Here is a 12038-nt window from a genome sequence, read left to right as displayed (position 1 = left end):
GCAACAAAAGCCTTGTTTGTTTGTTTGTTTTGTCTTCTGCTTTGGCCCCCCGCGTTACCTTCCACAATGAATTTCTGAGCGTAGCGCTTCAGGTTTTTCCTTTTGATGGAGCAGAAACTGTGGGGGAAGCAGCCCTCGGACAGCAGGCGGAAGATGTCCTCGAATTTGCTGGTGGGGCTGCAGGACTCCACCACTTCCTCCTCGGCCACTTGCAAAGCCGAGTCCATGCTGGGGGCTGGGACATGTCCCGGGCATCAGCCCCAGCTCAGCCCTGGCTCCAGTCCACGGGCAGGAGGAGGTAGTTCAGGGGCTCAGTCCCCAAGCTAGGAAGGCAGCCACCCGGACTTGTTTCAAGGAGACACAACACCTTCAAGCCGAGGCGAAACGAGAACGCGGCTCAAGGGACCGTCTGAAAACGCCCGCCTGCATCACAAGGCCTATCGCTACCCCTGCCCTGCTGAATTGCAAAGTTGGGTGGGACCCTGAGGGTCATCTAGTCCAGCCCCTGCAATGCAGGAATCTCAACTAAAGCACCCGTAACAGATGGCCCTCCAAGCTCTGCTTGAAAACCTTCAAGGCTTCTGTCCTCCTACATCCCACTTCAGACTTCATGGCGTATCTCCTCCACAGGCTCCTTTTCTGCAGGGCTGTGAGGTGCCTGGGATACATTCCCTTATACAGATATTTGTAAACCTGTCTGTACCTCTCCAGGGGCTCAGCCTGGACCCCCCCCCCCCGCCGCCGCCCCCAGCTCTCAGGGATCCAGACACTCCTTCAGGAAACGAACAAGTTAATTGTTTGCCACAAAGGAAAATGACGGAAGGTTGCTTGCTCCAAATGTTCAGATGCCCTCTGCGCTTTCAACTCCTTAAATAAGGTTGCCAATCTATCCCACTCCCTGCATTGGGTCAGGGCTCCTGTGCCTTTAACAGCTGTATATAACAGGCAGAGATCCAACAGGTACAGTTGTTCCCTGCATGCCAGGTGAGAAAAGCTTTGCATGTTGCATTCAGCAGAAGAAGCCTAACAGATGCAAACAGTGGCAGCCCCTTCAAACCTCTTACTCAAGAGTAGTCTTGGACTAAGTGGAGCCTGCAAGCCTTTGTAGTGGCCACTACTCAGTGGTCTGCAGATCTTACTGCCCTTTCTGCATTGGAATGCCTGGCTTATAATTATCAGTCGTATCTGGATACGTGCTTGGACAAATTGACTGCTTATATTAATTTATATGTTATATTATAACTGATGAAATATTCTTATTGTTAAGGTAGGCTGATAATGCTTAGCTGTTATCTTTGCAAATTAAAAATAAATTTAAACACTTGAAAGAAAGAAAGGGTAGCCTCAATCGGATCAGGTTAAGGGGAAAGGGAATCCCCTTGCCAAAAAACAAGAGAGAATCTTGTGGTGCCTTAACAAATTTATTAAGGCTTAAGCATTTCTGGACCACTACACTAGATGCATGAAGTGTTACCCTGAGATATGTATATGCATATGGCTGGAGGGAAATGTTCTTTCGCTTCTACCTCTTAAATGTTTGCATGCTTGTACATTGCTCAGTGAAACTATCACAATATGCTGTAATGGTCATTGGGTGGTTTTGAAACGCGATAATTCAGCTGTCACTGGCCACCACAGCCATATGGAGCATCGCCATGTTCAGAGGCAGTGTCCTTCGGAGTGACAGTCAGGGAGAGCAACAAAAGAAAAAAAGGTCTATTGCCTCTTGGTCAACTGGTCAGCCACTGAGGGCTATGCGGACCTCAGTTCTGATCTGGCAGAGCTCTTTTTTAATTCTTACTAGCCACGTGACAGTCTAGAAATGGAACCTCCATATGCAGGCATAGCCTACCCCAGAGTGGGAACAAAACTGCTGTGCCATACGGCTCTATTGCCTTCATGCCCTGCCTGTGCGCTTTCTGAGGGCGCCCGATAGGCTACTGTGGGGAAACAGACAGCTTGGGTTTGGGGCGACGTTTCAGTCATTCTTCCTTCCTACAAGTCTCAGTGTAATTTGTCGACGCTCCCTTAAGGAGAACGCTCGTTTCTTACCGGGGCGTTTTCGCCGACGGACCCGTTGCCCCTGGAGATCTGTTCCGTTCCTCTTCGGGGTCCGGCTGGAATCATGGAGCCCAGCGGTATGCGGCCGAGGCCAGGGCCGTTCCTGGCCTGCGCCTGCTTCTTCACCGACAACCTGTTCGTGCCGCGGTATGGGCTTCACCTCCGCTACCACGGGGATCCGGAGCAGCTGCGGAGGGATTATGGACCGGTAAATACATAGCGCCGTGGACGTTTTCCGGAGAGCAGAGACTTTATACACGCGCACCCTCCTCTCCTATCGTTAATCCGGATTGGAGTCATAATTCCCTACACGCAACGAAAGCAGGGGCGGGGGGATAGTACGCTTATCCCCTGACTTCTAACAATGCAATGCTAATCGTGCCTACTCAGAAGTAAGCCCCATTGGGTCCAATGAGGCTTACTCCCAGGTACGTGGGGAGAGGATGGCAGTCTCAATTCGCACACTTTAGGGAGTAATCCCTCTGATCCCAGTGAACTTTTTTCCTGACTAAAAAGTAAACACATTTAGGATTGTACTGCAGAGCTGCTTACAGTTACAGTACTGTGTTTTAGAGTTTTGAAAAAGTTCTCAGAATGAAGCAAATACAATAGCAAGTACATATAAATAGTAAGCAACCCCCTATGTTGAAATGGCCATAGTAAAGAAATGTCTCCACAGGGCTTACTTCTAGGTTAAAAGAAAGAGGAGAATTGGGCTTTAATCATATAGGAAGTTCTATTGAGCTGAATGGGGTTTACTTCTGAGTGAGCATATAAAGCCTTCTGCAATAGTGTTTAAGTGCAAAAAAGGGGCACACATCAGAGACTACTGTTGCTTTAATTTTATCCAGACTGGTGTGCCTTTTAAAACAAAAAACCCTACTGTATCTGGAGAGGTACAGAGAGAGGTCTTGCCTCTGGCCTTGTGGGTTAATTTCAGGGATAGTCCCATGCTTGTCTAGACCATAGCGGCATTGGTGTGGAAGGACTGGGACTGTAATGTAGAAAACAAAAAAGTGTGTCACACATATAAACTCAGCATCTATCCTACAGGTATTAAGACAACGGGGTTGCAGAAGTGTGGAAGAATTTGAGGCAGTAATCCAAGAGGTACTGTACCTGGCTTCGATGTGAGAGAACTAACAGTCTGATCTTGTGTACATGCTATACTTTACGCTGTGTTTTTCAACCAGGTTTGGCTACCAATAGCTACCAATTAAAATTCACACAGATGTGTAATGGAGGCAGGGGGAGAGCCGCTGCTTCTGGCCCCAGGTAGTTGGTGATGCAGGTCAGGTTCTTAGCTCTTCTCTCCAGAGGAAGTGGGTAAAAACAGTTACATATGGTCTCAGGCTTGGCTTTGTAGTCAATATGTCAACAGCCAGAGACAGCCTTTGCGTTGATATGCAGAATGTTCCAGTGACATAATCCATGTTTCAGAGCGCTCTGTAGACTGCAATCCTATACCCAGGGACCTGATGAACTCAAAAGAACTCATAGGGTGTGCTTCTGAATAAAAGCACATAGAGGTGGGCTAAACATATATAAATAATATTTGATTACACAGCCCTGGCATTTCTGTTGCTTAAATACGGAGCCTGGACCTATCCACCCAAACATGGTGAAGACCAGAGTGATACATCTCCATAAGCTGCCTTGTACTGAATCAGACCTTTGGTCCACCTAACTTCCTACCAGAGGTTCAGAACCCATAGCCTGGGGGCCTAGATGGAAAGATGTATATCCAGGCACGTCCAACAGGTAAATCGTGATCTACTGGTAGATCACTGGACGTCTGTGGTAGATCACTGGCTCCCCCCAAAGAAGCTCAACAATTTTTCCTCCTCCCTAAAAATCTCAACCTTTGACCTGAACCCCCCAAAAGGGGGTAGATCACTGCCAGTTTTTAACTCTGCGAATAGATCACAGTCTCTTGAGAGTTGGCCACTCCTGTACTATACTATGTAAACCTCTGACTTTTGCATGGCTGGAATGCATCTTCTTGTATGATTCGCACCCACTTCTCCACTCACTTTTGCCTCTGGTCTGGCCCATGACTGATATGTGGTCTCAGGAAGGTTGTCCATGGGCTGAAAAAGGTTCCCCTCCTCACCTCTGGTTTACATTGATTGACTAGGCATTGAGCTTAGAACTCTTTGCATGTAAATCAGGTATTCTATACTGAGTTACAGCCTTTCAACTTCAGAATGAATTTTCCTAGGTTGAAGAAGAAGTCCAGAGGAGAAAGGAATTAGAGTACTGCTCTAGGGAAAGGAGAGCAATAATTTCCCAGAACTATAAGCCAAAGCATCCTCAACTGTATACTTTACAGGTAAAGAACTTGTTTCTTCTATTTGCATGCAAGTCCATAGCTAGAGATAGTTTAGGAATGGCTTCTACTCTGGTGACATTTCTGTACAACAGTTTAGCAGGAGGGTCGGAGTCTATTCTCCTGCAAGTTGGTGCAGACTTGAAGATGCTTAGCTATCACTGGATAAAATGGGACCTGCATACTCTTAACACACTGGCTAATGTTGGTCTGATATACTGTGGTTAATGGGGCACAGTTAATGGAGAGGGGTAAATTTTGATTTAATATTTGTATGCTGCTTTTTCAGTAGCAAGGTTTATTCTCAATGCAGCTTAAAACGACAACAAAACATTGAGGAAAAAAATCACACTTTTCCTCCATTTAATAATATCAACAAAGGCTAATATATCAGCAAAGCAAAACCAAAACAGTTCAGCAAAATAAAAAATAAAAAAGTGCAGATTCAGAATTCAGAATTGTTCATTAGAAATAGTTGCTGAGTAGCAGCCCATTTTCAGCTGACACCATTCCTCTGGGAAGGGGCTTCCTCACTGGGGACTGGACAAGACTCTGCCTGTACTTTTAGCAGCACAAATAAGAAAAAGAGTTGTCACAATAGTTGTCCAAAAGCACTTCTTCTACAAGGCACACAGTGCTGATCTTACTCAGCCCTGCATGGAACTTGCACCCCCTTTTGGGAATTTGTCCTGGGCGGGGTAGAGTGTCATGTAAAGAGAGGTGCACACCTTTGCAACCCCACTCCTCCTCCTCATGGTTAATTCCGTGCAAGCAGCCATTATTCACTCTGTCCAAGAACAAAATTAAAGTTGAAGCACATTAAAAACAGGTTAAATAGAAGTAGCTTGTGTGTGTGTGTGAAAATAATTGTTTTCCACCCTCCTCTCCTCTTCCAATGCTAGGAATCATTTCTTGCACCAGAATTTTTAGAAACGGTCAGATACTGCACATCCAAAGGTGCTGATCTTCAAGGCCTCTTGGACCGTGTGGAATCTATATCAGGTGGGGAGACTGGGTTAATTTATCAGCAATATGTGTACATGGTAAGGGGCTGCCCATATTAATTCTTTTTAAAATATAGGTTAAGCATATGTCTAGTTTGTATTCTTGGAGGGAATTAGTGCTATACATATTACCTTCATGTTTAAAAAGATGCCCAGAAGGTGCGGGCTTTTAAAAGGCTGTTTCCTATTCTGCAAAAGGAAATGGCTGCATGCCCCATGTTGTCTAAGTGGCTGCTTTGGTTTTGGTTTGAAAAGATGCAGGAGATTTTTTTTTACTGGTTTTTACTTCTGAAGGTTCCAGTTCTGAAAATGTTGCAAATAACAACATGGTCTGTCTCCACAGTTGGGGGTAGCATGTCTCTGAATGCCAGTTGTTGGAAATAACAAGTGGGGAGATTACTGTTGCCTTCAGCTTCCCATGCCTTTGCTTGTCCACTGTGAGAACAGAATGCTCAGGGCCACTAACCCGGTCAAGCGGAGCTCTTCTTATGCTCTGTTCTTCTTAACATAGATGATCTAGCCCAGTGCACTCTGTTTTGACTGGCAAAGGCTCTCCACAGTCCTGGGCAAAGAGGTGTGTCTTCCCCAGACTTTCCAATTATAATAATTTTAACCAGTGCTTTTCTTCTAGGAAAAAGGGTGCTGGTATCCACCATGAAGTTGTTACAATCAGTGCCACACTTTTAACCAGTGGTTTTCTTCTAGAAAAATGGTGCTGGTGCCTTGAGTATCCTCAGAAAAAAAGCACTGGTTTTAACCAGAGATGCCTGGGTTCTGCATGCAAAACATGGTCTCTGCCACTGAGCTAAGGTCCCTACCCATTAAAGAAAAACAGAGAACCAGCTTTTCTTTGCACTTACAAAAACCCCACCACCACCCTTCTCATTCTGGTCGCCAGGAGGAGATTTTCTTCCACTACAGGTGATTAAGCAAGTGGCTATGTGCTAACTTCTTCCAATTTTATTTTCCATCTTTCCCACAACAGATAAGAGAATCTACCGACTGCCGGTGTTTTCCAAAGAATTCTGTCAAGCTTTCATTGAGGAGCTAGAGAACTTTGAACAATCTGAGCTACCCAAAGGGAGGCCCAACTCTATGAATAATTATGGGGTAAGAGTCACTATTTAGGATTGTACTGTTAGACAAGTTACTTTCTCTTGACAATCCCCCCATTTGTAGTAATGGGGTTAATAGCAATTACAGCCTTGTAGTATAGATCACTGTAAGGATCACAAGAAGATAATCACGTGGTTTGAGCCCTCCAAAATGCTAGGTGAGAAGAAGGAACATTGTTTCATGCCTGGTGGACTTGCGAAAAATCTAAGACATACTGGGGTATGATTCATGAAGAACTTTAAAAAGTGTTAAAAGTGTCTTTACAAAAGAAACCAAAGGCATATCTACTAGGTCTGATATACTGCAAAATAAGAAAGGAATTTTCTTATACGCCACAGCAGCTGCCAGGATTGGATTTGCCAGTAAATAGAAGAGTGAGACAATACCTTCGAAAGCCGACTGGCTATACAAACTAAGCGAATTCATGAAAATGGCAAAGCTAACTGCTTACATAAGAATGCAGTCAAACCAAAAACTTAGACAAGAATGGCAATGTTTTGAAGAATATATGGATAAACACTGTTCCAAAAGGAACATGTTGATATGCTTAGATTAAAAGAGTAAAGTGAAACAAAAATCATTAATAAAACATGTTAGAAACGAAATAAAAGGTAATACCTTAAAAGATTGCAATGTATACCATCCAATCTAAAATATACAGAAATCAAGATGGGGTGGAGGGAAGTTGGGGAGGAGGTGATGGGTTGTCACAGGGTTGGGTTTGATTATGTGTAAGTTATAGTTTACTTTTTGTTTGTCTATGTATTTCTTTTTTTGGCATTTTGTACATTCTAATTAACAAACAAAGTGCTAGGTGAGTGCTAAGGCTATTATTATCCTTACCTAGACTCAAACCATATTATAATTAATTTATATATTATTACTATTATTATATTATTATTTATTAAAATTGTATACTGCTCTTCATCCATAGATCTCAGGGCGGTTCACAAGATAAAACTGCAATATAAAAGACACAAAATACATAATAAAAACAAGAACAAAAACAGGCCAATAATCCCCCCTCCCACAACACATTTAAAAGGACAATGGAACCAGGTTCCATTCCTCTGCTGGGATAGTTAAGTCAGTAGAGCACGAGACCCTTGATCTTAGGGTTGTGGGTTCAACCCCATGCTGGGCAAAATATTTCTGCATTGCAGAGGGTTGGACTAGATGACCCTTGTGGTTCCTTCCAATTCTATGATTTGTTGATCTTAAAGTCCTTACTGGGCAAAGAAGCAAATCTTTACTATCCAGATTGAGAGAATGTAGCATGTTAGAAAATGGAGGCCAGTTTTTAGCCATCGCAAGAACCTGACCACTGCAAAATGCCCTGACCCTTCTGCTAAAAAATATTTATTTTGCATTCTGTTTGGTTCCCCTTTAACTCTTTCTTTTGCATGTTCATATATGACCCACTGCAGGTTCTCTTAAACGAACTTGGGTTGGATGAAACTTTCATCACCTCTCTGCGTGAAAAATACCTGCAACCCCTCACAGCTTTGCTTTACCCGGACTGTGGGGGAGGCTGTTTGGACAGTCATAAGGCCTTTGTGGTGAAATATGCTTTGCAGGAAGACCTGGATTTGAGTTCCCACTATGACAATGCGGAAGTAACTCTCAACATTTCCCTGGGGAAAGAGTTCACTGAGGGCAACCTCTATTTTGCTGAATTCAGAAAGGTGCCTTTTCTTTTAATGGCTTACTTTCACTTTATTATGCCTATTATTTCACAGAATTTGTAAGAAACATACGCAGTTCACTGCCACAAGATGTGTTAATGACTTTAAACAGAAAAGATGGGGTAAACCAGTGTGTTGGACCCCAACTCTCATAATCCCTGATAACTGCCTGGGGCTGATGGTTCCAAGAATACCCAGAATGCACCATGTTGGCTATGCACAGACCCATGACAGTTACATGGAACTTCCATGTACAGTGGCAGTATAACTCTGCTTATTGGCTGCTGGGGTCAAACAACAGAGAAACCTGCTGCCTCCCTCTCCTGCCCTCCTAGGGAATTTCCAGAGGCAGAGTAGTCCCTATTGAATAAGTAATGCTAACCTCAATAGACTTTGGTCTAAGGTTCCATTTAATCCAATGGTGAGGAATGTGTGGCCCTCTGGATGTTGCTGAATTCATTCATCCCTGACCATCCCTGGGCTGATGAACTTTGGGATATACCAGGTCTTTTCAAAAACACCTAAACCATCCACCATATCCCAGCTTGTAGCAGTGAGTTTCTCATGGCAAAAGATGTGCCGTGTGAAGAAATCCTTCTATTTGTCTGATATGCTTTGACCCAAAGCAGTCTCATTTTACTGGACCATCATGAGTCACAGAGGTAGCTGCTAACAAGCAGTGGCCTGGAAGACAGCCCTCTCTGTGGAACCCCCTAAGTCAGTGGTGTCCAAACTTTTTTCAAAGAGGGCCAGATTTGATGAAGTGAAGGGCCGTGAGGGCTGAGATGTTTTTAGGATTTTACCCCAGGAAATATACTGCCATAGGGGCCAGATTAAATCAACCAGCGGGCCGGATTAGGCCCCCAAAACGGACATTGGACATGCCTTCTGTATGTTTTTCTTCTTACAAAGAAGCCTGCTATCTCCCCCTCCATTATCCCACTGGCATTGCATCCTCCCACAGCCTGCAACCCCAAATGCCAGCTGCACCCCCAAGGATTTTTACACTCACCTGGACCCTTGCCGGGAAAGGGGCGGGGCACAGTGGGCAGGGGCGGGGCGACCGGGCTGCTTAAACCACGCCCCTTTTCCAACGGAAGCGGCATGGGTGGGGTCAGTACCCAGCACCCCCTTCTCTGCTTCTCTTCAACTCTTTGACTTTAACCTGTGGAACTCCCTCCCCAGAGAGGCACATCTGGGGCCTTCATTATGAAGCATTCAGCAAGTTCTTTTTCCACCTAAATGTGTATTTTTGTAATTTAAAGCTGTTTTAAACTGTTTGCAACATTGTGCCTTCATTGCTGTCACCTGCCCTGGGACCTTTGGGTGAAGGGCAGGTAATAAAATTTCAGCTACTACTACTACTACTTCTATGTGGAGTTAAGGAGAGTACTGCTGGTCTGGATTGTCTTGAAGGGGAGAATGGCTGGACTTCAGCCAACTGAAAAACAGTGAAGATTGAAATTGCTATGAAAGGGTTATAAGAAGTTCAGTCAAGTACGAAAAATGCTTCATTGATCACCTGATTTACAGAAGTGTGAATGTTCGACAGTGGAATGGACTCCCTTGGAAGGTGGTGGTTTCCAAGCAGACGTTAGACGGCCTCCCGTCATAATGCTTTATTTGCAATTCCTGCATTGCAGGGGCTGGAGTAGATGACCCTCAGAGTCCCAACTCTTCAGTTCTATGATTCTAAATAATAATAACATGTGGTCTTTCTTATTCCTTTTCAAGGACAGCAATCCAGTGCCAAAGTACATCGAAGTTGAACATGTTCCCTTCCATGGCTTGTTCCACCGGGGAGGACAAATTCACGGGGCACTGCCTATCGCCTCTGGGGAGCGCTGGAACCTGATTATCTGGATGCGATCGTCCACTGTCCGGAATCATCTTTGCCCCATGTGCAACAGAGAGCCTGAATTGGTGCAGGCAGAGGGATTTGGAGATGGGTTCACCAGGAATTATGAAAATGTACAGCCTGAGACTCTGAATGTGTGCTCCTTAACTTAGGGAGGTGATGTGCAGCAAATCCTGTGCCTTGATTTCACTGAAGACATTGCTAGAGGGGCTGATGACAATACTGGCAGTAGCCCCCAAGCTGTTTTCTGTAGGCCAAACTGAGAGAATGTGTCATACATTAAAGTCATACATTAAAGGCATTGAACACACTCTGAAAAGGTTCTGCAGAAGCAGATGCCACAACAGCTAATCAAAACACTATGGTTGTGATCACTGATTGTAAAAATCAGCATTTATCCCTAAAAGACAGGTGTCTGTTTTGCAGTATAGGTGGCACACAGTAGCAGGTATTTGTCAACAGGAGCAGGAGAGCAAATCTGAGGGCCTGGCTACCATATTGTCAAGCCTACATGGAGGCTACTCCTATAGGGGTGACTTCCTGCCCACTCCCCTGAGGCTAGACAGAGTCACACCTAAACATGGGAGTGAGGGGCATTCTTGTATGGTGGACTTGACTTGTGGACTCATCTGAAAACATGGCAGTTCAGCAGTTTCAAAAAGGCAGGAGCCAATTTCATTATCATTCTAACCAGGCTGTGGATTTTCCTGTCTGAACTATTGTAATGCAGTTGTCACCAGAGCTAAAGCAAACAAAGCTACCCTTTTAGGGAGGACTTTTTGTTTTTGAAAGTAGGCCCTCCCCTGTACAGCTCTGCACCCCCTTTTTATCCACCCGAGTCATGCAAGCTGAGACACAGGTAAAAATCACGAGGCCTCTCCTGTTTTGCACAAAGGCAGCAAATAAAAATCAGCAGCTGCTGGCTGCATTGCCCTAGTTTTTCTGTAGCTTAAAGAATAAGAAGAAGCAGGTGGTGGTTCAGACAGCGAAAGGCAAGTTGGCAATAGTGCTGAGAGCAGCAAGAAGGATCTCAACTGGCTGGAGTGGGTGTTCCAACTGCTGCAAATCACTGAGAGACTTCTTCCAGCCTTGCATCTACATGAAATAAAAAGTGGGACTGTGGCTAGTGCAAACAGACCTACAGACCACAGGTTGCTGACTAGGAAGATGATGCCAACTTTCTTCGCTTGCCAATTATGCTGGAGCTAAATTCCTGATGTACAATTCATTTTGAATTTGCCATATTTTGGAGGGGCTTATGTTAGACAAGATGCAGGCAGCGACGAGCGCTGGAAGTGCAAAATGGGAAACAGAAGCCTATCATGTGCGTGGTGAGAAAGGGAGTTGAGCTCTTTGCTGTGTTCCAGGGAAAGGTGGTTGCAGGGGGTGCACTGTAGCCAACAATCCTACATGAGGATTGGAGCCTATGCTGATGGCTAGATGTCTTCTGTGACTTACAGTTGACAGTCACCATGTGAAAGGGTAGTAATAATCTCTTACTCTCCCCTCCACCTCCTATCAAGCTGATAGCTCTTACAATTGCAATTATCTCTAACCTTAAAAAACATCATTTTATTTTTAATTCATTTCCAACTGTCTACCTTGATTTCCCAGCAAACTAATTTCATACAATTTCCAATTCAGAGGCCAGCTTACAGCTGTCTTTGGTTGGTGCAAGCCTCTAGATGCAATCAAATGTCCACTTTGAAAATTAATCTGCACACATTTATTAATGCAAAAGTAACCTGATGAAAGGAGGCAAAAAAATCTCCAACACCATTCATTTCCCTGTGAGTGGGATGAGAGAATGGTTGTGTGTTTTGAAATGTCGGTGTTCTGAGTCAATTATATTTTTGTCTAGCTCTATTCTGTCAAAATCACATGTGGCCATTACAGTAGTGTAAAATAAAGGGTGTAGGAGATGAAATGATTGTTGCCTTTTCATTGTTTAAGGATGTTTTGTTAAGACTTTTGATTCAACACAC

At 44.4% G+C, this 12038-nt stretch overlaps 1 protein-coding gene across 3 annotated transcripts; it reads left to right on the top strand.

The window, feature by feature from the left end:
- Window positions 1-633: 633 nt before the first annotated feature.
- Window positions 634-11980, top strand: OGFOD2 (2-oxoglutarate and iron dependent oxygenase domain containing 2). 3 transcript variants are annotated; one of them, XM_077920528.1, is made up of 8 exons: window positions 679-984; window positions 2034-2269; window positions 3115-3171; window positions 4283-4393; window positions 5293-5392; window positions 6380-6504; window positions 7938-8195; window positions 9930-11980. In XM_077920528.1, the coding sequence occupies exons 1-8, from the start codon at window positions 978-980 to the stop codon at window positions 10203-10205; spliced, it is 1170 nt and encodes a 389-aa protein (XP_077776654.1). In that variant the 5' UTR covers window positions 679-977; the 3' UTR covers window positions 10206-11980. The 3 variants fall into 3 exon arrangements, with proteins under 3 accessions (XP_077776656.1, XP_077776655.1, XP_077776654.1); XM_077920530.1 differs by lacking the exon at window positions 7938-8195 and having other exon boundaries at window positions 634-984; XM_077920529.1 differs by lacking the exon at window positions 3115-3171 and having other exon boundaries at window positions 673-984.
- Window positions 11981-12038: the final 58 nt, after the last annotated feature.

This window comes from Podarcis muralis, chromosome 16 (assembly GCF_964188315.1).
Source record: "Podarcis muralis chromosome 16, rPodMur119.hap1.1, whole genome shotgun sequence".
Classification (NCBI taxonomy): domain Eukaryota; kingdom Metazoa; phylum Chordata; class Lepidosauria; order Squamata; family Lacertidae; genus Podarcis; species Podarcis muralis.
Note: the sequence above shows the minus strand (reverse complement) of the source record. Positions and strands in the feature narration are given on the sequence as shown.